This window comes from Oreochromis aureus, linkage group 12 (assembly GCF_013358895.1).
Source record: "Oreochromis aureus strain Israel breed Guangdong linkage group 12, ZZ_aureus, whole genome shotgun sequence".
NCBI lineage: Eukaryota > Metazoa > Chordata > Actinopteri > Cichliformes > Cichlidae > Oreochromis > Oreochromis aureus.
In genome coordinates, this window is record NC_052953.1 from 24,084,336 (window position 1) to 24,110,333 (window position 25,998).

Consider the following 25,998-nt stretch of genomic DNA (forward strand, 5'->3'; position numbering starts at 1 on the left):
ACTTCAGGTTGCACTAAGCGCTCAGCTGCAGACAAGTTTTTGGGTTTAAATGACATAAAAGAAAGAGGATGTCGCTAATACGGTCATCTCACAGCTCCAAATGTGCACAGAAAATTCACCTGCTGTTCAAATCTTCCATTTATGAAGGACTGCCAGTCAGAAGAATGTGGAATTTTATGGCAGGGAGCCTTAAAGCGACAGGAGCTAAAATAACTTGTTCCAGACAGAACTGAACTGATGAGCCGAGGGGCTGCATGAAGCCCCGGTTTACTGGGAATAATGCAGTTTTATTGTCACAGAGTTTAAGAGTAAATATATGGAGGATTTTTATTCTTAAGCATCCTAATAAGCTTCTTTTGGCTGCTCCCTTATTCACAAAGGGTCACCACAGCAGGTAGCACCGCATGCTTGATTTGGCAGATTTTTACCCTTCCTGACGCAACTGCAAAGGCATTTGTGCCCCATCCCGTGACTGAACCACGGCTCATTCGCTTGCTGGGTGAAAGTGTAAATCATTACAATAATGCTTTTCAAAATGTCTTTGTTTACTTACATTGCATTCTACAAGTAGACAAAATGACAGTAAAATTTGATCTGACTGTCTTGATCTCCAGAGTGATCTTTCATTAATGTGGTGGACAGCAGCAAGTCAGAAAGTACAAAGTAATTCAAAACTGAAACATCCGCTATTAAAGGCTGATGAGAGCAGCTCGGCATTAAATTACAGCAATAAGAGGAAGCTTAAATTTGATCCATTTCCTCCTTTTACTGCTGGTCACAGTCTCTTGGCAACAACAGTGCCACATTTAAATGATAAAATAACTTTAAAAGCTTTCTCAAAATCTTCCAAAAATGCTGGGAAAATTTCCGCCCTGAACCTTCTCCAATCACTTTTCTCTCAGAAATAAACGTTTCTGTTTATTTCTTACCTGAGATGGCGACTTTTCCTTTACATGGTAGCCTGTCGTCCATCGGCCCTGCATCTGATGATCTGCGTGTGACTTTCTGCATGACCTGAGCCTCCTTCATCCTCTGCAGTTCTGACATGTAGGCCATGATACGAGTGCTGCACGTCTGTAGACTTTTTGCCGCTTCCAAAGCCTGGTCTTTTTGGGAGCAGGCAGCCAGGAGCTTGCAGGCTCCATCACGCATTCGGATCTCATGATCAATCTTCTTCTGAATGTCGCTGTCCTGCAAAGACGAGAGCAGGGGCGAGAGCGGGACAACAGGTATTTATGAGTAATGAAGACCCATTTGAAAGTGAGGTACACAATAGATTCTTCTCACTGATAGACATTTTAAAAAAAGATGTTTTTGGGAGAAATGAAGGCACAAAAAGGGTTAGAAATGTCAACATCAAGCAAAGAGTCTGTTTGCATTAGTTTGTGTATGTGTGTGCATGGCCTTTAGCCCCCTTAACAATGAGCCCACACCCCTGCTGAGCAGACACGTCCATGTTGAAACATTTAGTGCAAATTCACTTGGCATACACTCACACAGACGGAGCAGTAACTCTCAAGTTGGGAGATAAAGAATGAAGTCGTCAAACACTGAAAGTCTGTGTCCCGAATGAAAACCCCCAGATACTCAAATGTGCACATGCGTACTTTGCAATTTTAAACTGATTTCAAACAGATTTCCCAAAGAAAAAACAGCACCGCACTATCAAAATAAACCCCCAAACTTTAACTTTGCTCAGAAATGAAAACACAACGTAGATATACAGTAGTCGCAAGAATTCACAAACACAAAAATAAATGCAGGAATCAAACGAAGCTCAAGAAAAAGAAAAGTTTGACTAAGCTTAAGGGTTCATGCTAATCCACCCTGCCTGCAAAAGCATTTGTGTAAATTCCAGTGAAGAAGTATAGAACAATAAGGTTATCTTTAAATCTGTTATTATTATTATTATTGTTTAAAAATTAGGTTTAACCTCTCCCTGACCGCTGAAGCACGTGTGTGAGAGCGTGTCTGCTCGCCATCTCCCGCGATACATTAACAAGAATCCGCTGTCCTCAAATATAACCTCTAATGCTCCGAGCCCTCTCTCTGCCTGATAAATGTCTCGTCCTTCCTCCGCTACTCCAATATTACTCATTTATCTTCTCTCTCTGTCTGATTCCTATGAATTTTTTATTCTTTTCATTTAAGCTTTTATACATTCACCTCCTCTTACACCCCATCCGTTCCACTCCGCCGTCCTCAATTGGCTTTTCTTTCTTGTCCTCCACATGCTCTTTCTCCTTTCTACCTGGCTCTCTCTCTCTCTCTTTCTCTCTTTAAGAATGAGTCACTTTTGTTCAGCAGAGAGCCAGCAGGAGGGGAATGAATTTGATTTCAATGGGAAAGTTTACATTTGGACACAGATTCTCGCTGGACTGCACTACAACCTGAGGTTTTTTGTGATTAACCGCTGCACTGAAATAAATGCTTCTTAGGATATGACCACATTGTTTCTGCATGGTGGTGAAAGCTATACTAGAAATTATAAATCATACATGAATTAAATAACTCCTTGCCTAGAAGAAACCACCAAAAACACTGTCTGTCATAAGCACTCCAGCAGTACTTGCTGCTTACTTGCTACAATAACAGGATATCACATTAAAAAGGGATGAATGTGAGATTTCTCAGCAGAAACACTCTAGCAGAAGAATTATCAGGCACAGCAGTGAGATAATGATCACTCTAGAGTCATGCAAAATCTACACTGCAGCTGTTAAACACAACGTAGCTAAACAAATAGCCCCCGTCATTAAATAAACGCTTTCACTGCCCCCAAAACAATTACAGCACTCTTGACTGCAAAAATCAAGGTGATCAAATTATAACAACAGTATAAACATAACAGTTATCTACTGGATGACTCTGAGGTACAAGACGAAATTTTAATTTTCAAGGTCAAGCACTGTTTGATGAGCATTTACTTTGCAGCGGTTTAGGCAATAATGACTGTGTGTTGAGTTATTTAGAGGGGACAGCAAATTTACACTGTTATACAAGCTGTACACTGACTTTACATTGTATCAAAGTGTTGTCCCATGAAAAGATATAACAAAATATTAACAAAAATATGAGGGGTGTACTCACTTTTGTGAGATACTGGATTGAAAATAAACAAATAGCTGAAAGAACTATTGCCCAGGACCACTTTAAAAAGGGAGTGCGCCTCAATACTATACATGGCATTAAAAATGCATGTGAAAAACAAAAGAATTTATAGTAAAATGTGAAATTTTATGCCAAACTTTCCATGACACAAGCTACATGTAACAGAATTTTCTTGATGCTTGAGATGCCTAATGTAGACATTTCACTTATTTATCATGTGCTACAGGTTACAGGTTATATGTGAATGCAGGCAATGACTAAGTTAGTGATAAAATTACTGGATCTTTTTTTTATGTTATGTGGGTAAAGCAAGAAAAAGGAAAAAAGAAAAGAGAAAGTTGGAGTGACTCTCAAAGAGTGAAAGCCCAATGTCCTTGTTAGCAGTAATGCCACAAACCACACATGCAGCACTAGACGTAAGCCTGCCTGGACAACTCTCAAGAATGCATACACTCCCATAAAAAACACACACTCACACATGCATAGGGAGCAAAGAAATTGTCATCATAGTCCAGGTCAGTGCAGTAGGTCTTAGAGTGACCTGCTGGGAGGAAGTCCTGTATTTATAGCTGCTAATTTAACAGGCTTTTCCTTCTGGGGATCTCAGAATAGAATTCAAGCAGCCTAGATCCACGTCTAATCCAGAAGTCTGGCTCTACGTCAGGCCAGTAAGGTACAGAAAACAGACTGAGTTCAACACTTAACAACACAGTCATACACACATGCCATAACGAATCGACATTAAACTCATTTTCTTTTCATGATCTTTCATAAATACTCAGAGGCGTGGACAAACACAACCTCGCAAACTCACGCTGTGTGTTCAGAGCGGCAGGTGTTAGACCAGTGGGCATTTCTGACTGCCTGTGATGATGGCAGCATGGACAGAAGAAAGAACGAAGATGAAGGAAGGGCGGTTAGGCGACAGGGATGCAGGGCATGCTGAGTATCAAGCAGAGACACAGACGGGAAGCGGAGCTGTCAGAGGAAACAGGGAGAATCTTGAGGAAAACAGCAGAAAAGAGGAACAGAGACAAAAGGAGGAGATACGTGTTGACAGGGTGAAAGGTGTGGGTGGAGGACGAGAGGAGAAGAGAGGAAACTCTGAAAGGGAGCTGCAAGAACTGAGAAAAGAAAGAACAAAAGTAACCAAAAATTTGATTATATTTTCAAGAGGTTAGGTACAAAGGATCCCGGTGAGGAAGATGAGCAAGAATGACGAAAAACTGAAGGGTTGATGGAAAACAAAAGTGGCAGCTAAAGAGACAAAGATTTGGCAAGAGGAAAAAGGTGCTTGTTTATATAACAACTCTGCTGTAGAGGTAATTAAGCAGAAAGCTCAGTGAATGAGCAGGAGTGAAGAGGGGAAAAAGAAGAAACATGAATGAAGACATGAGAGTCTTTTCAAAGCTTAATGGTTAAAGGAAGAAAATCTCATAATTAAGAGGTTGGCCATTTAGATGTTGTAAAGGTATGTGTAGCAACAATGTTATGCTGAGTCTATGCTTATGGCAGAAGCTCTGTGAGGTTTAGTGGTGCTTAGGGCTAAATGCTACCAGCATGCCAACCCTAAGAAAGCATAAAGTTTGCTGTGTAATGTATCTCAGTTTAAGACGCTCATGTTTGCTAATGTGCGCAGAGGAAAAGACCAAGAGCCTGATGCAAAGCAAAGCTGAAACAGATGGGAAATCATTTAGTATTATAGTATTTAGTCAACCTGAGCACATAAATAGGAATTTTTACTTGTTATACACCCCAAACAAAACATCAAGGGAATCACCAGAGTGATTAAAAATGACCCCAAGGGAGACAAAAGTATGCGCACCAGAATTATGTATCCAGCCACACAAAGCTGCTGGCTCTAGTGGGTGACACATTTTTCTCAAAACCACAGAAATCAATCTGATTGCGGTATTAGAGGAAAACACTCTCCATGTTCAAAACAACAGGATTTGTCATGAACGTGCTAATTTGTCCTCCAGATGATAAGATATTTAATAAAGGCCAGTGTAAAGTGTGACCTGCTGCTAGCCCTTTGTAGATAGATTTGGTTATCAGTGATGTTTACAGGGTTCATCAAATCATCTGTGCCAAATTTCATGGCAGTCCTTCCTGTCTAAATATTTCATTTAAACCACAAATTGTTTTTCCTCAGATTGTAACTCTGCCGGGTTGCAGATAATTGTTCGATAATGGAACTATTTAAAAGTGTCATTATGGCACACACAGTATATGCATAATGCTAATGTAACCTTTCAGCAGGTAATTTGATGCCTCAGTGGCTACCAGATGGTCACTTTCTGTCACCTCTATGTCCCCGTCTGGCTGTGTTGATCCTCACTTGCGTGTCTGTGGGTGTGATCACAGAGACACCAACACGCACACCTACACAAACAAGCACAGACACACGCGCTGCTCCGGGATTTGACGCCGCTGCAGATGGTGTGTAATGGTTTGTTTACGATGTGCTGTTCTGCGTGAATAGCCTTTCCTGTTCAGATCGCTGACCCTTGACCTCTAACCTCTAACTCTACACAGGCCAGACGGCCGTAGTTAAAGCGTGGGATTAGACCTAGGGGTTAGGGTTATTACATAATAATAACAGCCTGTGGGTGAAAGTCACGCAGGGCAGGAGGAACAGTTAATACTAGGTCGGGAAGAATGTTCACAGGTAACAGGATGAATCCGTCTGCTTAATTATGCTAAAATGCTACACACATATGTTGAGCATATCTAACGGTCAGTGTAAACATGTTAGAGCGCTAATGCTAATATTCAGTGACCGCTCTGCCCACGCGCAGACTCACAGAGCTGCCAGCGTAGCTGTAGTGTGGACCCTGTAGTCTTGTTAGATTACTGCATCCCTAGCATGTTCGCAGTGAAGCGTGGGATGTCTGAAACATGTAGTATATACCACAGAAATCAATGATGATACCAGCAGAAAATATTGTCCTCCTGCTTGCCTCACCCTGTAAGGGGATAAGAGTACACAGAGGCGATTGTGTAAACTGGGATGAATGAGTATCCTTCACCAGTACAAAGAATGATTCCTCTTAAGACCACTGAACCATACCACCTTTTCTTTCTTTGCTGACTCTTAACTCCTTGTGAACAAACACCACAGCTGACTGGCCAAAGAAAAAAAGCTTAGCAGAAAAGGGAAAGAGGCAGATTTAAAAGAGGTGGTGGTGATGATGATGATGATAACTGTGAACAATAGCATCAGCAGGACTGAAACACACACAAAAACAGGGAAATGGTCTTGCGCAGGCACTCACAAAAACACCCACAATCTGTCAATCTTTATGGCCACAGATTTTCAGACTGACACAAATGTGCTCTGGATTTATTACACACACACACACACACACACACACACACACACACACACACACACACACACACACACACACACACACACACACACACACACACACACATCGACACAAAACCCAGGCTAGCAAATTCCTGACCACTCCCATACGTTGGGACTTTACTGACCAAACTGCTGGCTTTCAATTAGCCAGCCACAACTATGTGCCTCGCCTTCCTCTCCACCCTCTTCCGCTACTTTCCCTCTTGCTTACCCTCTTCCTCTCCCACACCCAGAGCATGGCTGTAAGCTATGCTAAGGATGGAGAGAGCTGACAGGGTTAAAAAAAAAACAAAACAAACTAAGAGAAGTAAAAAAAAAATCAATAGCAAATCAGTTGAGAGAATGAAAAATGAGAAAGAAGATACAGACATAGGGAGAAAGGAGTTTAAAAAATTGAGAAAGCAGAATGGCTAGACTGTGGATAAATGCATAAAAGGAAGTGTGTTGGGATGTTAGGGAACCAGAAGGCAGTAACAGCAGACTCCACTGTTATGCTTGTGTACAGACAAATACCAGTGCACATGAAAAATGCATTCCATGCACATATGTATGACTGTTTACATAACATGTAGACTGGAGTAAGATTAGGAGCAGACAGAAAAAAACCCCCCTCCAAAAAACAATCCCAAAACCAAACCTAAACCACTGAAAAACAATGACTGCATTCATCAGACAATCTCCCTATAGTCTTTCAGAGTCCAGCTGGTGCAGAGAAGCCAGAGCACAACAACACTGAAGGGAACTGGTTTGGTACTGGTCGTGAAAGATAGAGAGGCAGAAATGGGTGAAGTGTATGCAGCTTTTATGACGGCGAAGCTGGCTACAAAGCAGTCCAAGCCTGTTCCATTGGCAGGACGCACTTAACACTTACTCACTCCCTGGGCCCTCACTTGAGGCAAAATGCGCCAGTGTATGCAGGTCTAGGTGCCAACATGCTGATGTCATCACAGAGGTGATTTGTTATGGGGTTGCTCTTATAGCTTAATCACCACGAACTCCCTCTCTTCCCAAAAGCTTATGCATCCAATTATTTGCCAAACAGTAGAGACCGTTTCATCTCTGCTCGCACGGAAAACTTCGTGCGTATCTGCGTGAGCACTGCGTCTGTGTGTGAGACCGTGTCCAAGTGACTTTGCAGCCAGCTGTTCTCACACAAAGGCAGTATGTTATACTGCAGCTGGGTCCCTGCGCAGACTGGGTGGAGCCAGAGAAGAAAGTGCTAAAGAGAGAAATGATATGCATGCGCCTGTGTCCTAAATCACGCTTTAAGGTGCAGGGATATGCCTGCTTTGTATGCAAAGAACCAAATGCAGGCGCATCAGTGTGTATTTGTTCTATCAGTGCATTCTGTACTTGGAAGTGTACTTGTTTTTTTGGCAACCTGCCCTAAGGAGAACAACGGTGGAGTGAATTTTGGGCTATAAAACAAATTTGTTTGGAAGTTCAAGAGGGTGCAGGGAGCTCAGAGTCTGCCAAACAGTGATCACTCCAGCAATTTATAGAGACTCTAGAGGTCGACTGCTCTTACGTGGCTGCACACACTAAACCCGGGTTTGCATTATTTAAAAGTCAGCATATAGGTGGTGATAACAGCTGGATATATATGTGCACCTGTGTATCTCCAGCATGCTTGTGTGTGTGGCCTCCCAGCATATAACTAACAGGCCTGCACAGTATAGATTTATGAAAAACCTCACACAGTTTCCAGACCAGACTCGTAAATAACCGCGGGCTGGAAAAACAGATATACATTCATCACGCGGGGTACTTTGTTATGAATATCGGCAGCACAAGAACACTAATAACAGCAGCACCCCCTCCTGCTTCTCTTCTATTTCACTTCGTCAGGACCAGAGGGAACAAAGTGGGGTGCATTCAAAACACGAAATAATGCCATGTCCCGACACAAATGAGCGGATTGTAAATCCTTTTAGATTCATAAGCCCGTATCCAAAAGCAGTGCTACAAAAACATAACGAAAAAACTTAAAACTAAGAAATTTTATGGTAATAATTATATTCTTGGGTAGTGCTTCAATAAAATGAAGAAAACACAATCTGCATATTCAGAATTAGGAGAATTAGGGGACAGACCAAGCAGCCTTCTTTCCAATCAAACAGTCACAGAGGAACCCTAATGATAGTAATTGGCTGACTGAACTGTCTGGCAGCTGCAGGAAGCAGTTAACAAATTAAAAAGAAGCACACACACGCAGCAAAAATTGTAACTGCATCAGGGACACCTTATCAACACAGCAAGTGTTGTGCACTGCATGTTGAAACAGCCACTGACTATTAAGTTGACACATTATTATTAACCGATTAGCTGGCTTTTCCGGTAAACCAAAGACCCGGGCAGAGAATGAGGAAAAAAAGGGGGTTGGAAAGAGGAATTGGTATGAAGCAGGTCTTTTTAAGCTGATGATCAAAGACCACTCTGATGTCTTTCAACGAGAGGACTCTGCCAGTACATATCGAGGTGGGGTGATACAGGAAAAGGGATTTAATCCCTTTAACAGACCCACATGAAGCAAAAGAAAAAAAAAAGAACAACGTGACATTTTAATCCACACCGTGCAGGAATTTTTCACATGTTTTCAGAGCCTGTTCGTTTCCCATCACCTGAAGTTGAGGTTTGAAGAGAAGTGTTAGTCTGTGAACGGAAGTTGGCTGTGTCACTTAGCGCTCAAGGTAATATATGGCTGTGAAGGGCCTGAGCGAGGAAGGTGACACAACACTTTCCCTTGAAAAACATTCATCTAAATCTCCTAAGAACTTTGGCGTGCACATTTGTCACGCTGACTGATGGCTCCCAGAATTACACATTACCTCACACCCCGGATGGATGTGGGAAGAGGAGGACGCAAGGACAAGACCGAGATGTGATGTTCAAGTTTTCAGGTTGACAGGCTAAAATATTTGCCCTCTTTTTTCACGTTTGCTTTGTCTGGTCAACAGTATTACATGATTTACGTGAATCGGGTGTTTTGTTTCTTCATCCTCTCTGCGACGTCCTTCAGTCTGTCATGAGATGGAAATGTAATGTTTATGAGGGCACAGGATGGAGTATTAATCTGGGGGTGGGTGGGGAGCACTGGGACAAATGGCAAATGAGGAGCAGCTTAAAGGCACAAAGGGAGAGTTTAGAAGGCCAAGAGGTCACAGTAGCAGGTTACTGAAAGAGAGAGGCACCTCCTGCTGGGTCCCATACCATTAAGCCTCTTTTCATCCTCAGAGTGGGTGAGGGGTGACTAGTTATCTCACTATTAGAAACCAATCGAAACACTCGAAGTGAACTGTGAAGCTCTCATTAGCTGACTTTTGCAAATCCCTCGAGTTTCAACAGCCTTGCACATTTTTGGAGATACACACTGAGTAATCCAGAGCTTTCCTTCTCTGAATCAGGACGAGGAAATCTGGGCTAATTAGCTCAGCTGGCCTAACTAGCATTTAAGCCTGACAAACACTCCCCCCTGTTGTCTTGCGCTCTCTTTCCTGTACAGCAGACACGCACGGAGTGATTCAGTTGAGTTTTAAGCATGCGGGGCCAAGACCATACTAATGTGGGTAAATCTGAAAAGTGAATGCTTCTAGCCCTCCACTTATTTAGACTATATGCCTGCACGTGTATATAACCTCATGAGCCTGGCCCATGTGAGATCCGGTGTAGCAGCTTGATGCTTTTTATTCGCCACGTAGGTTTTATCAACTAGAAAGATAAAGAAGAAGACGTGCTAACAAGGCAGAACAAAAACGGCCTTTAGTAGTAATGTGTGCTCCAGTATTTGTGCATGTGTGTCCGTGAACCACTATCGATGAGCAAGAGCTCTGAAATGAGTTCATTATAATATTCATGAAGCTGCTGGATTACTGAGCTGACTTAGAGAAGAACCAGATATCACTACACTGACCCCAGCTCTTTGCCCTGAGGGTGAAATGACCAAAAAAAAGGGGACAGATGAGGCTGGAAGCTGTGTGTGCAGGGGCTGACTCTAGCTTTTAAGATGATAAAAAGAAGCATTATCATCTACCTGCCTTTACTATCTACTGTAATATATAAAAAAATAGGTTATGTTATGAGGTATCCTAATTAACAGCATTCTGAAAGAGCCACACTCCAAGATCCAAGCGCTAAGGGAGGTATCACAGATAGTAAAAGCAGTATTTGTTTCAGTGGCTTGATTAGTGAAAGTCATAACAATGTCATGGGAAACACATGTAAAGTGAGAGCCACTTACAGTCCACGAGCCTGCCTGTGCCTTTGCGCCACTTTACAGCACTTACAGTCTGCTCTGGTTTCTAATGGTCCACATTAACCCTTGGAGTCTCCCTGTGCATGTGTGCACACAAATGTGTGTCAGTTTAGTGACAGACAGTGAGAAAATGAGTCGGGAAGGCAAGAAGGCGGATAAGGGCAACTGAGATTGAAAAGCGAAAAGAACAAGAGCATGAGGAGCATAATTAATCGCGGCAAGTGCGCACGTGTCCGCGTGCGCTTCTTATCTCTGCCGTACAGAACGTCTTCAACAGACTAGTGGTGACGGCGAGGTGTTCGTATTTACATCCACACACACGAAAGTAGTGAAAAAACATCCGCTCAGTCATTTACTCAAGCATTTATCTTCAAAGAGAGAATCCACGAGGAGACAGACAATTCGACAATTTATTTAGCTTGAACAGAACAATGTACGGCCTTTTTCTGCTGACATGTAAATCTACTGGAAGTAAACGCACACACACAAGTCGGGCTGGGCTGTGCTTCCCAGGCTCCTACATTAGTGCTCACGTTGAATCCCATTTGTCCTCACATCCTGTCAGAAAATAAGCAGGCGTTTATCTGGAAAGGTTAGGTGCACTATTCTCAATGTGCACAGACAATTCAGAAACATGTTAGCTCACTTGAAACTGATAATAATGATGTACGGAGGGTATTTATATGGTGCTTCTCCAGTCTTATCGACATCACAGAGTGCATGCTGCTGCAAGGCACATTCACACATTCTTATACAGGATCAGACCACTACAGAGTGGACAACCTGCTCTACATCATGAGCCACAGCTGCCAGAAAAAGAGGACGTGGCCGCGCTCACTGCTTTGATAAAATACTGGACAGCCACTTGTGCTGGTATTCATCCAAGGTAAAGATGAAGTGATGGAAGTTCCTTAGTAACCACTGCAACTGGTTTCAATTGTAAATTGTTCACAGATCTCCATCTGAGAAAGGTTTTCTGTCTTGTTTAGAGTAAAATATGGTTTTCAAAACTGAAACGTAAACATTAACTGTCTTTGATAATTCAAACTTAGAGAACATACTTGGCTATTGGCCCAGTATATCTAAAAATATCAGAACTGGTTAAGCTGTAAAAAGACAGAGGTCACAGGTCACTCACTGCTCAAGGTTAAAGTATTTATGGAGGCTCTACTCCAGTCCACAGAAACCCTCGTACAGAGAGACAAATACATGCATTTAAATACATTACACAGCTGATAAGAGCTGGACATTTCAAAATTAGTAAGCATGTGTGCCCATCCTTTTTCCATATTACTTGCTCAGCAAAATCCAATATTTTCTATCCTCTGTCACACGTGTGAGGCACACAGACACAACATGTCTGCAAGATTTCATCGTAGCTTGCAATATCTTGTGAGCGGCACGATGTGTGGGGAGAATGTGTTTACTTTTTGTGAGCGAGGGAGTCTAAATCTTTCATATTATTATTACTATCGATTCTATACAGCCATGCTAGCATTTCATCAGAGGCTCATGGGAACGGGATGAAAGATGGATTATCCATCGCATGTGATCGCCACATATCTATTGTGTACGCTTGCGCTCATTTTACGGTCCCATCGGCATCACAAGAGCAATTCCTCTCAGCAAACATAACCAAAGAGTTGACTGACTGCGTAGATGCAGAGAAACAAGAAGAAAAACAAACCTGATAAGACAAGCTTGTTCTCTCCCATGAATCATCAAGCTGTTATTCTCAACTTAGTTAAGCGACCTCTGTGTACATATATCTGTGAGCATCACCATTTCGCAGTGAGGCTCTGTACACAATAAGCTGCCATTTTGCACCTTCAGGTACATAATTTATACCTGGTTATGGTATGCCATTAGCGAGCTATAATGATGAAAGCGAACTGCTGCTCTGCTGAAAACATGCTGCCTCTGCATAAAAGACAGGCAGGCTGTGTTTGCTCAGAATATCGAGCTTCTCTCAGCATAAATGACTGACTCTAAGGGGGAAAAAAGATCAATTAATTGGCTACCAGCTGTTATTATATTGGCATATGAAGATCCATTGGTTTACCTCTAGTAGCAGGTAGAGGATGGCCTGTCAGGTAGGGATGTGTAAACGGCTGACAGATCAGCATCTGTTTCCTTAGACAGACGTGATAGATGGACGTGGATTGGGCCTGACTCTGATCCGCTTGTCTGATGAGCTTGTCTGATGAGCTGTCTGGGATTTAGCTCTTTCCTCAATGACCATCAATCCTCTGACAATCTCTTTCTGCATCGTGAGGTTATCACCCTTCCTTAATTGTCTGTCTCTTTGTTTACCTGCCTTACTTATGATTGTCCATCACACTTGTCCTCATCTACTCCATCTGCATCATCACACTGAACCACCTGTCTATTGTGCAACAAAAATACACGCCTTCCAATGTGATTCTTAGACTACACGGGTATGTCACTGTGGCTCAATCTAGTCTGATCTATTTTCTTGCTTTTGCCTCTTCTTCTTTCATTCTGGGGCACTTGTGAAGAAATTAAATTTGGAATGAAATTTACTAAGAGAGTGCTGCCATGGCACGTTGAGCCAGTTTTAGAAGTTGCTTTGTTTAGCGTTCGTTTGGGCAATGAAGCCAGAATGCGAAAGCCAGAGAGGAGGACTGAAGCTGGCAAGAAGACTGTGGGAAAGTAAGAAACCCCGGGAGAGAGAGAAAGGGTGTATATGAATGAGTTGGAGTTAAAAGATCTATAATTGGGTGGGCGGCAAGGCAATATTGTGGTGGAGTACGGTATAAGTGGCTCATTTTTCTTACAATTTCTTAGACAAGCAGCTCAATGAGAGAGGTTTTCTCTCACACACACACACACACACACAGACACACACACACACTACTCCACAACTGCTGTCATACTATGGAGTACACAGAGTAATGGGCTGCAGTTCCCCCCTGTGTTTCTCTCTTGCAGCCCCACCTCCTATAGCGAAAAAGCAATGGACAATATCAGCAGTGGAAACCGAATGACCTCTACTGCAGGCGCACAGCAATCCAGAGACAGGCCAGCAAGGAAATAACACGTGACTGCAAAGGTGAATGGGGACTGGGGAGGGAAGTGGAAAAGGAAAGGCAGGCAGATACAACCAGAGGAGACACTGGAGATTCACATCTCGATAGAGACAGCGAGAGAGGGAGAGATAGAAGGCTGTGGACAGGCAGAGACTTGACTGCAGAGAGCTCCTCTGCAGTAAGTGGTTATTGATTGTAAGACAAGGGCCCAAAGATTCCTCGGCTAGGGAAATGGCAAAGGATGCTGAATTTTTTCCTCCTTGTATAATAGCAAAGGCGCTGAAAAGCACAACACGATATGCACTTAAAAGCAAGAAGAATCTGTTTAACAGCAGCATATAAAAATGTACATTAAATAGTACATCCATAAAAGATTAACAATATTATTTACAACATTAATAACAATAATGAAACAATCACCATGAACACTGTGCATTGACGGTGCCACGTGGTCTCACTAAGGAAGAGCTCTGACATATCAGTGACCTTTTCAGTGCTAATGATCAGAGATGGCTGTGGCTGTAACAGTAGTCAGGACAAAGTGAACACATACTGCTTTGAGCTTTATATGCACTGCGTGTGCACAGACACACACAAAGATCACATCGGTCTTGTTCTTTCAATCCAGATATGAGTGATGCAGGTGACCTTTGAAATGAAAATTAAAGGAAGCAATTTTTCATGTATCCAAATTGAGGCCCGGAAGAGAGCACGATGCTGCTGTTTCGTTGATCTGTACATTGATATCAAGTGGTCTTACCAGTCTGTGTGTGCCTGTCAGGCACACTCAGGCTCTCTGTACTTAAAAGCATAGGATACTGAGGAAAGCTTTTTTGGTAGTCATACTCCAAGTGTTATTTTTTCCCCTGTGGCTTAGTCTGTGTGGAGAGCACGTTGAACTAAAACAGAAATTATATATATTATATATAAATATATATATACTGTGTATGGCATGGAGTTCACACCAGTCTTTTTTTTTTTTAGAGATGTGAAAACCTTCACATGTGAGGGCATTATCAAAGCCCATGTTAAGTTTGTAAGTGTGGCTAATTCTATCCTGCCAACTCGAGCCATTCAGGAAAGATTTGTTCACAAGTGAAGGGAAAGGTTGAAGACTGGGAGAAGTAAGTCATTACTGCAGTCAGTCTCACATTTGTCACGTTTCTCTCACTCTGAGAGGCTGGGTGATGCCACTGTGCCGCCACAACAATAAATTGAGTTGCCAGCCCTAGTAATAGTACACACAGTATCATTATGCAAAAAACCCCAAATAAAAACAAGTGATGTATTGCTTTTACTAATGAACAGGTCATTAAGCCCTTGGGAAATGTTGTTATTTTAATAATAACTGTTCCCACGGCTGAACGCCTACCAGTTATGGACTTGTAGCACAATCTTATGATCATTTGTAAACTTCTACTTACTGCCAATCACTGTTTACTTTGGTACATACAGTGTTTATTATTTCAGTATTCTTCAACATGTTTAAAAGCATGGCACCAGAAAGAGCGATGTTGGAAAAGTTGTGATTTTAAGATAAAACAAAAAAAACCACAAACAGCTTATTGATTCAAGATAGGCTCATTCAATATTCTGATGGCGTTCTGGCAGAGTAAGCACCACGTTATCAACACGGGCTTCTGTGGGTCAAGCCAGAGTGTAACTGGGCTATACAAACAACAGTTTCAATTCCATCGCAATCGCTGTCAGCCTTTCCACAGTAAGCAAAACAGCGAACCTTACCCTTTGATTCTTTGAGTTGTTCATCCTAACCAAAGAGAAGCACTCCGCTCTCCTCCAACTCTCCAAACTGGAAGCACGGGGGCTTTACGCAACAGCAGGGTCCGTTCAGCGTCTCGCACACGCACAACGTGAAAGACCTCAACTCAGTTTTTCCCTTTGAGGGACCTCCATTTATGGGCAAGATGAAATATCCACTGAAAAGTCGAAAATAGGTACCGCTGATTGACTTTGGAAGTTTTAAGGATCCGCGCAGAAACCACAAAGCTTTCTGGTTTTGGGGGGAGAACGAATGGCGGTCATATGTTTGAGCCCGTCTGCGCCGTCTTCATTCCCGTCACCGTCTTCATTGTCGCTGTCCGAGTAGCTCCGCTGCTCCAGTCGGGACTCGCACACACACACAACATCACCAGCACAAGGGAAGGATGAAGACTGACCGGCTGATGGACCAACCGAGAGCCGCTTCTGAGGAGGCGGGTGTGTGTGTGTCTGTGTGTGTAATCTGTGTGTAGCTGCGCGCAGAGAAAAGTGAACTGTCATTTTAAGACTCTCAATGCGGAGTCCGGGGACCTCCGCGGGTCCCTTGGGAGCAGCATCACAAGGACACTGCCATGGGGTAATGCCAAAAAACGACTTCCGGTATTTGCCCCCCCCCCAAAAAAAAATGATTGCGGGAAATTAAATTATTATAAATGACTTGTTGGCCTATACGCTGTTGGCTCATAATAAAAAAAATATATAAATAAATCTGTCAGACATATCTCTAAAAAAACCCTGTTCAGCAGTTTGTTGTCATGAAATACAGAGGCCTCTACGCAGACACGTATTTCTTTTCCAGTGGGACTCTTCCAAAATCTTACAAAATATTTAGGAGTAACTGACAAGAGCAGGATTTTTTGGCAGCTCCAGATTTGGCCAAAAGTTAAAGTGGGTTGTAAGTGTGTTCGTAAAATCCAACGTGGCTGCTTTGTGCCTGCACCGCCTACACTGTGGCAAAGAGATTTTTTCTCTTTTATGTTATGACTCAACTTTTTTTTTTTTTCACAAGCACTGTCAATATGCTGTTTTGGATTGTTGCACAGCACAGACAAAACATCCATCTTCTCTCATGTCCTTGCTTCAGCAATTCAAATAGTGAGTGGTTATAAGAGTCGGGATACATTAATAACAGATTTTTCAAGAAAGCAAAATAAAGGAAAAAGTCACACAAATCCTTTGTTTTATTTTATGAACTGCTTGCAAACATTTCGAGGGCACGAAACTGCTGCTGCAAAACCTCCACAGAGCTGAGACATACTGACAAATGCAGCTTTTTTAGCTCAGCATATAAATGGAATGAATTTCATTTATATGCAGCAGGTCACTCTCTGATAAGAGGCACAGTCACATTTATGTATGCTATTAAAACATTATGCAATTCTATTTAGTATTAAAAATAATGTACTACAGGCACTCTACTACCAGCATACTATAAATTATTGCACTAATGAGCTGCTTAATCTTAACTGTAGCTTGAATTTTTCAATAAAGGCATCACAGTGTGGATAAAATAACATTAGCTGCCAGCCAACACAAGTAGACATGCACGTGTAACTCCACTGACAGAGCAACTTATCAATTTGGACAAACTAAAAAAAAATAAAATGTATGGTTCTACCTCTGCATTTTGTCTTTGCATGCCTGCCACTGCCTTTGCTCATTGCTTAACCCATGCATGCACTCTGGGAAGTTGTGGAGCAGCGGAGCGCATCGCCTTGTCAGCTGATGATATATGAGAGTGATTTGTGGGCCGACGGAAACGGAAAACACAGATGAGTCCAGCCAGAATTAGGTGTGGGAATAAAGCGAGGGGTGAGGGTGCATCGGCTAACTACTGAAAGTTAGGCTCCAGGAAATCCACGCTGCTAAACTAATAATAGAGCGTTCAGGATGTTTTTTATTTGTTAAAACACAAGGAGGATATTATGAAACTGTATATCTGCAGGAAATAAACAGAGAGCATCAAAAGTGGCCCTAGTTTTGTTTTAATATTTTCCGAGATGCCAGAGAAGTGGATTGGATACAGTCTCGGGGAATGAAGACAAAAAAACGCAGTTGTTTTGTTATGTGTTATTTGTGGGAGGGCTGAGAAGTGGAATGAGGCATGCAGTCAGAAGATGCAGCAGATGACATGTAGGAGGATTGGGATGGAGGAAGAGAGAGTCAGTCTGTGGGCAGTCTTGGCTAATAGCAACAGAGCAACAAAGTCCATTCCAACAGGGCAATGATGCATCTGTGCATCTGGATGGGGGACTACAGCTCTTTAGCTCTAGCTGAGGACATTTGCTGTGGGAGCAGAGGACACCCCCACAAAAGCCGAATGCACCACGTACCAAACAAATATGGTAACATAGCGATACTGTACTTAAAATTTGCCTCCAGTCCTCTCATCTCTCCGTGAGTTTAGTCTTGTGCAACAAAAACAAGATGAGCCTTGATAGCGTAACACTCAGAGCTGTAAATATCCCACAGTTAATCAGATTAAGGTTTAATCAGCAACTAGCTGTGACAGGAGCCGGCCATAAAAGTTGCCGTCTGGGGCAAATTTTCACTCGCAGTTGAAAGGAAACAACAAACATGAGTACCAGCACAAAAAACAATGATGCATAGATTTAACACATTAAAAATTTTTTTTTTAAAAACAGACGCAGGTTAAACTGTGCATGTTTAGCAAATGGCAGTACATAAACTGAGTATGGCAAAAGATAGGATGCTCACGGGGTCAGGTTCAGCTTTCTAATGTTGCATAACTCAGAGGGACCAGCCGAATGAATGATAGCATTTGTGTCATTACGCTGCATTTCACAGGATGAGAGGAAATTCCTCGAGCCAGACCGGCCTCCTCAGCTCTCTCCCTCTGTGATTCAAGCACTTCCTATTGACTCTATAACAACAGCCCTCATCCCCAAACAAGTATTTCCCTTCCTTTCTGCCGCTACTGTATGTCCTCAAGCTCCTTTCCTTTCTGCCGTGCATCTAATTATAGAGCATTTTTCTGGACGGTTTCAGTTTGATTTGTAATCTTTTCATCAGCTTGAACTAGAATGAAATCTTAATTACAATCATGGCTTAAAGGAGGGATGGTATATAAAAAACAAAAAAGGATATTAAAATTCTGACTTTTGTTTTAGTTTCAGGCAAAGTTTCGTGACAGGTGTTTCTCTCTCCTAGATTTTACAGCCTTTTTTTGGAGGTCTCAAGGCAATTTTACATAGACTAACCCACAGCATCCAACCCCATGAATAAGCTCTGATTTCTTTATTGCAAGTTACCAGTAGTCACAACAAAAAAAGTAAGTTATTACTAAGTTAGATGACTGTTTGCTTTACTGTGTCACAGTCCTTATAGTCTATCATTTAGCCAAATACTACTGTTCGTGTGGCTTAAACTAAACTGTAGCATACACAACTTTGAAATAAGAACTGCTGCTTATGCTCTATTCTACCCAAATCAAAATCACAGCTTTATTAAGTTAAGTTTTAGTTTATTAGAGAAATCAAGCATGACGAATCAATCCCAAAGCTTTTTTAAAAATATGGCAGGGAATTTACCAACTTCTGTTTTCTGGATGGTGAGCCTACAAGACCCCTGCTGGCCTTAAGAGAGCATGACAACCTCTAGAGACAAACGGGATCATTGATCTACTCCCAGTGTCAGGCTGCCTCAGGCACTGTATGGCTGTATGAAAGTTGTCTAACCTTTAGATAGCACTGAGAGTAGACTAGACTCTGATAAAAGAATATATAACATAATACTCTTAACCTTGTAATGCCACGTGTATCATATTTGATACATGAGTTTTTGAGACCTTTACATGTTCAGTGTGATATTTTTCTTTCCTGAAAAACCTGATAGATATATATATAGAGTCAGACATATGCTCTCACATAAATGCCAGATGTAGACCAAATATACATAAATTAAAGCTGCATATATGCAAATTGATATTTCATTTCCTTTTCTTAATTTGTCAGATGTTTCAAAAGACACAGATAAAATGAGAGGTGGCATTTATTTATCTTTCATGACTGTGTATCTTAAATAGAGCTGTAACAATATCATGGAGCCTCAGCAGCCTGTAAATCTGAATTATATAAAATGTTATTTAAATTATTATTTTGTTAAAGGCACAAAACTACTGACCCTGACATTCATTATCACGAAAACACCAGAAATCTAACAGCGAGCATGATAAAGCACACTGCCTGGAATATTATGCAAGTTACATCAACAGTGATCGCATTCAGTTATATATACACTCACTGTCAATCTTCATGGATTTCACAGGGACAGCTTTGGTCACCAACTGTGAGGACATCAGCTGTGTGTGTTGTTATAGGCCTAAAATAGTGCCTCAGTAAACTGACTCGTGTAGTTGTGTAATAACCCAGTGGCCGTCTGTGCATGGGGACGTGCTGACCCATGACACAGTGCTTCAGAGAAGACTGGTTTAGGCGGGGTCTTCGGCAGAGTTAACTATCTGTCTCAGCCAATCATACTGAGACATGCTCCTCTACAGAGCCAATAAGAATCCCTCTCCACCTTCTTAGTTATAGTGAGGATAAGCTAGATTAACCTTTTCATCTCCTAAAGAAGACAAGATTAGAAACACATATTGTGACATATGGAAACTCATTACCTGAGTAATATTAAAAACTAGGTTCACTAATCTACAGGTAGAGAAAGACACACAGGGGTTAAAGTTTATATATCTTTATCATGGGCATGAATGTCATGGTGATTTTTTTATGATTTCTTTCTAGGATAGAATGAATGTACAGCATACTCCATCAATGACCTTAAAAAACAAGAATTGGGTGTACAAATTTGAATTCATTTTAGATTTTCTCTAATCCACACAGGGTCAAAAGCATACACACACCCCCAGTAATATTTGGTCAAATGTCCCTTAGCAAGTTACACCTCAACCAGATGCTTATGGTAGCCATCAACAAACTAATGGGATATTTCTGGATGGACGTTGAACACTCTTCTTGATAGAGTTCATTTAAATGGACCAGTTTGTTGGCATGAATCCAGCTTTCAAACGTAGTCTACAAATTTTCAATAGGGATGAGATTGGGGATTTGGGTAGGTCATTGCAGAAGCCATAATAGGCCATTCCTAAACCACTGCAGATTCCAGGATCATCACTTTAAACAACTGCATCCAAGTACAAGTTATTCAGATGTGTCACCACTTTGGCAAGGTCTGGAAAAAGACCTTCAATGAAAGTAAATTGGTCAGGCTGTCAGAAACAACCCAGGAACCACCAGGGTTTAAGTCTGCCACGAACTGGAAACTGCTAGAACATCAGTGTCACTGTCCACAGTGAAGTCAGCTTAACATCGCATTAACTAAGAGGAGGAAGACTGTACCACTGTACCAATTGTCAAGCATGGTAGTGGTAGCATCATGCCCTGGGGCTGTTTTGCTGCCAGTAGTACTGGTACGTTCCACAAAGTGGATGGAATAATGATCAAGAAGAACCATCTCCAAATTTTTAAACTTGACCTCAAATCAAAGGATAGATGATTCAAATTTGGACACCACTGGGTGTTCCAACAGGTCAATGATCCAAAACACACTACAAAAGTAGTTCTGGAATCAAGAGTTGGCAGTTCGTCTTGTAATCGGAAGGTTGCCGGTTCGAGCCCCGGCTCTGACAGTCTTGGTCGTTGTGTCCTTGGGTAAGACACTTCACCCGCTGCCTACTGGTGGTGGTCAGAGGGCCCGGTGGCGCCAGTGTCCGGCAGCCTCGCCTCTGTCAGTGCGCCCCAGGGCAGCTGTGGCTACAATGTAGCTTGCCATCTCCAGTGTGTGAATGTGTGTGTGAATGGGTGGATGACTGAATGTAGTGTAAAGCGCTTTGGGGTCCATAGGGACTAAGTAAAGCGCTATACAAATACAGGCCATTTACCATTCTGGAATGGATAAAGCAAGCTGACATTAAGCTACTGGAAAGGCCTTCCCAAAGCCCTGACCGCAACTGTACTGAAAACCTGTGGACTATACTCAAAAGCCGGGACTATAACAGAAAACCAACTATACAAATTCTGCCAAGAACAGTGAAATATATTCAGTGATAATAAATATCCAGCCATAAAGATGCCAGAAGCTTGCCGATGGCTACCAAAAGCATCTGGTCGAGGTGTGAAGTGCTAAGTGACATTTAACAAAATATTAGTGCAAGTGTATGTATACATTTCACCCTGTGCAGATTAGAGAAAATCCCAAATAAATCCAAATAAATCCAAACTTCTGCACCCAATTTTAGTTTTTAAAGTCATTAAAAATGTATGCTGTGCAATCGTTCACCCTAGAACAAGAATGGTTGAAAGAAATCATTAAAAGCCCAAAATTACCATGACATTCATGCCCATGATGAGTGATCACAACTGTATGCATATGTGTACGTGTAAGCAGGAAGGAAAGAGATTAAAACCAAAGATTTTAGAACAACAGCTCCAGTCAAATTCATCCAGCAGGAGTATATACACCCATCCAACACACACCCCCTCCTATTGTCACCGTGAGCTTTTGACCCCAACTACAAAAAAGTAGCGTGACATCATCTAGCTGGAGAGTTTCTTCCAGTGAGCTCATCATGATGAGACACTGTGCTTTTTTTTGATCTAGTAGAGTTTGTGTGGGATGTGGCTGGGGGAGGCATACAGTTCCGCCATGCCAATCAACACCCCTCTACCACAACAAGAGGCCCCATTCAGCAGCCTTGGCCCTCAGATCTACCTCAGTCTTAAGCCCCAGCTTCTGCTGTGACCCGCCTCCAAACCCTGGAATTCCCCTGTGCCTTTAGGTTTCCCTTTACAGCAGAGCCATTCATCGTCTCCCCACAGAACCGAGACACGCTGCATAAAACACAAGCTGGCCAGGTTGCTTTCTGTCACTTTACATTTGTATGAGTCAAACATTAACAATAAAGGAGCCAAGCCACAATCTATTATACTAGGTTTAACAGATGATGTGAAAATCAGAGTGCTAAATAGATCCCTCTTGTCCTTGATGAAGGCAGAACTGTCAGATGGTCAGACAGCAGCTCTGCAAATGCTGACAGAGTTGTTCCACCTGCCAAACACATACACCCACCAGTGACACCGCTTCAGATGCATGCTGCAAGTCAGTGGCCAAGCATCCTGCAGTTAGCAGTGATTCAATTAGGCACTTTGGACTGCTGTAGAAACACATGAACACAAACTCATGCTGCTCCCGAAGAGACATCTTTAAGGGTTGTATATTAGTGATGCTATTCATGCTTTCTGCAGGGGAATTCACACTGGGTAATGGATTGCTTTAGTGGGGGTAACTGTTCATACTTGTTCTCCATCACTTTAAGCTTCCACCTGTTTGATGGACCTCCTATTGCATGCAAGCAATTTTAAGACAATCAAAGATCAAAAAACAGCGATGCACACGATGCAGATAAATAAACTGAACGCAATCATCCACACTGCAAAGATCCCACACATACAGTACATAAACCTCATCAAAGGCATAAAATAAATGGTCTGCAAGACCCATAAAGTCCACACAATAATGAACACCATGCAGACTTCGTCTCGCAAGCATAAATTGTATCCATATGGATGCAAACACAAAAGCAACATCTACAGACTTAATTAAACACACAACCAAATATTCTTTTTTAACGCAATGTGTGCTCCCACCATCTGATAACCAGCCTGCGCCACCAGCCCCGGCACGCTCAGATGTTTTTAATTTCACATTTTACAAATGGAACACACCATTTTAAATATCTACGCTTGAAAACACTGACTTGTGAGCTTGAATGCACAAAAAGTCAAGCAGAGATTCAAATCCAGTCCGCAGGCTTGAATAATGCCTGTAGTGGCAAGTTCAAGAAGCTCCAATTTTCTTTGGAGGATTAAAGAAAGGTGACGCTTGAGGGTTAGGTAAAACACAACGTGGGGGGAAAACAAAGCGACAAAAGCTGAGACGGTTGCGCAGTCAGGAGAACAGCAGAGTGAGGCTATCAAATAGCTTCGGAGACAAATAGCAGGGATAGGAAAGTGAATGACAAAATGAGGCATGCTTGAAAGATGCAGGGAGACAGGTCGATGTTCCAATAACAACACCTTTTGGCATGTTGTTTTCTGCTTCTCACTCTCCTGGCTCACGCCTGCTGTTTTTCAAAGGAAGCTGGCTCAGGCTCCAGCATCTAACTGGTTCCTGCTCGCACAGAGTGCCTATTCAGACCTGTTCTGCTCCTACTAACCGCTGAATGGGCGATGCCTGGGGTGAGGACTGAGGTACACAGCACTGTGGTAATAACCGTGGGGGACAGGGAATGTTGGGGTGCAAGCATGAGGAGGGGAGCCACCTGATTTGGACTGCAGTCAGCAGGATTGACGTTAGCTGGATGGCCGTGAGTAAGGAGCTAGACGTGCTGTTCCAAGAAAGAGAAGAGGGCTCGGTGGGAAGAAATGGGTGTGTGTGTGATGTGATACAAAGCCCCCTTTCTCCTTTAGCTCCTACACACTGTGCTTGCTTTTGGCATACAGCACTGAAAGAACTGGAAAGTACTGTAGTAATCCATGGCAAAGAAGCCAAAAACACACAGCAATCAGGCTAAAACACATATACATGATTATTATAAGTAAATAAGCGCAGCTATTTCCACCCATTTTAGGTTGTAGCACAACAGCAGAAATTCGCTTCAACACCTTTCATCTTAATTCAGATCAAATGAAAACAGCCAAATAACAACTTACACTGACACTGAAATCCAGGGCATTAAACCAAAGGCCTCTAATTAAATAAAAGATTAAATAGCTCACAGTAGTGGATCATTACTCTTTGCAAATATTTACTTACACACATTCTTAGAAGCACAAAGATACACACACAGACAGCAGTGGAGCGCAATCAAGTGGTCTGTTGCAGAGGAATGTGTTTTGGCTGAGACTTGACTTGTGTATCCTGTATCAAAAGTGAACAAGTGCTGTTAGCTTTAGCATACGTTCCACTTGTGTTTGCTGTAACACAGGCTACTTAAAGAGCCTCCCAGCTGAACTAACACACATGCACACCTACAGATGCACGCGCAAGCAGATTTCACCTACTGACTAGATGCTTCATTAGAGGGGTATGGTGGGCTTGAATGCTGAAATTCATTAGACAAAAGGATAAATGAAACATATAGTGATTAAATTTATGGTGAATATAGATCAGAAACACAAGAACAAGATGAAGGAGAATAACAATGACTAAATCTGCACCATTTCTGTCCATTAAAAAAAAAGAAAAAAAGATTAACCTTTGCTCTTGCTACACATTCGTCATCGGCGCATCAAACCCTCCAGTTACAGGGCCCAAGATACTGGTTTACTGTCCCAAGGCAGATACGGATTAACTGCTATCAGTCTGGCCTTTGCCCCTCCAACACCGCCTCCATTAAGAAATCATGGCATTGGTGGGGTCTAAAGGGCTCGGAGCTAAGAAATCTCTGCTACCGAAACTAATGCTTTGTGTGTCTGTGTGTGTGGTTAAATAACTGCAGCATGTTTTCAAGCACATGACAACATGCACGCAAGGGGACAGATGAACAGACGACGAGACGTGAATATGAGCCGATGGATATTTATGGCAGAGTCCAGAATCTGTAAAAATATCTGAGCCATGGCCTCAGCTAAGTTTAGGTTTTGGGAGCGTGTGACCAGTCGAATACGACTCTCGGGTAAGGCAGAGAGAAACTCCCACATGACCCCCCATCACCCACCATATGAGCTCACAGCTAACCGGGGTTAGAGATGACTAACCATGACTGCATGACTAAAGTCACTGCTGCTCTTTGGCAGCTGTTTTTGACTTTACTTGTCTACGCTTCCACTTTGTGCTCTCCACATGTTCAGCAAATGATGCTGGGTCATTTCTGCATCATATCAACATATCTAACAACTGTGGCAGAACCCACAAAAAGGGAATCTCATTATTCTTTAATCAGACGACATCACTGGCATGAAAAGCAGCAGGAAGACAACAAACACAGAGAAAGAATTGTACTTTCCCAAACAATGACTGACATACAGGCTAAAGCGCCGTGCACAAATCCTCATTTTGCAACTTGAGCAAAAACATGAGACCTCAGGAGCATAGTTGCAAATGTCAACATTTAACTCTGCAACTCAGAAGAAGAAGAAGTAGACCAGAAACTAGCAATCAGTATGAAGTAAATAAGAAAAAAAAAAAAAAAGTTATATCCGGGTTAGTACGGGGGATATATGACCAGTAATGTCAATGGGTTCGATGACATCATGTTGTCTCTCCCGGTGGGAAACAATAATTACTCATGACCATTTCCTGTTTTCCTATCAGTTATGTCTCCTTTGGGGTAAATCCTGCATCCTGCAACGCAAATGCTTTTAACATGTATATAGAGCTAAAGACTATGG

At 42.2% G+C, this 25,998-nt stretch overlaps 1 protein-coding gene across 6 annotated transcripts in view; it reads right to left on the bottom strand.

Annotated features, from left to right (window-relative positions):
• The window catches only part of rtkn (rhotekin), a 55,250-nt gene that overhangs the window by 9,876 nt on the left and 19,376 nt on the right, over positions 1–25,998 (bottom strand). For 5 of the 6 annotated variants that reach the window (XM_039621184.1, XM_039621183.1, XM_039621182.1 and 2 more), the window contains exon 2: positions 930–1,191. In XM_039621184.1, coding sequence (XP_039477118.1) covers positions 930–1,191 — 262 coding nt within the window. Of the gene's footprint in view, positions 1–929; positions 1,192–15,532; positions 16,172–25,998 lie in introns of those variants that run through there. The other variant, XM_031731748.2, reaches the window with a different exon arrangement.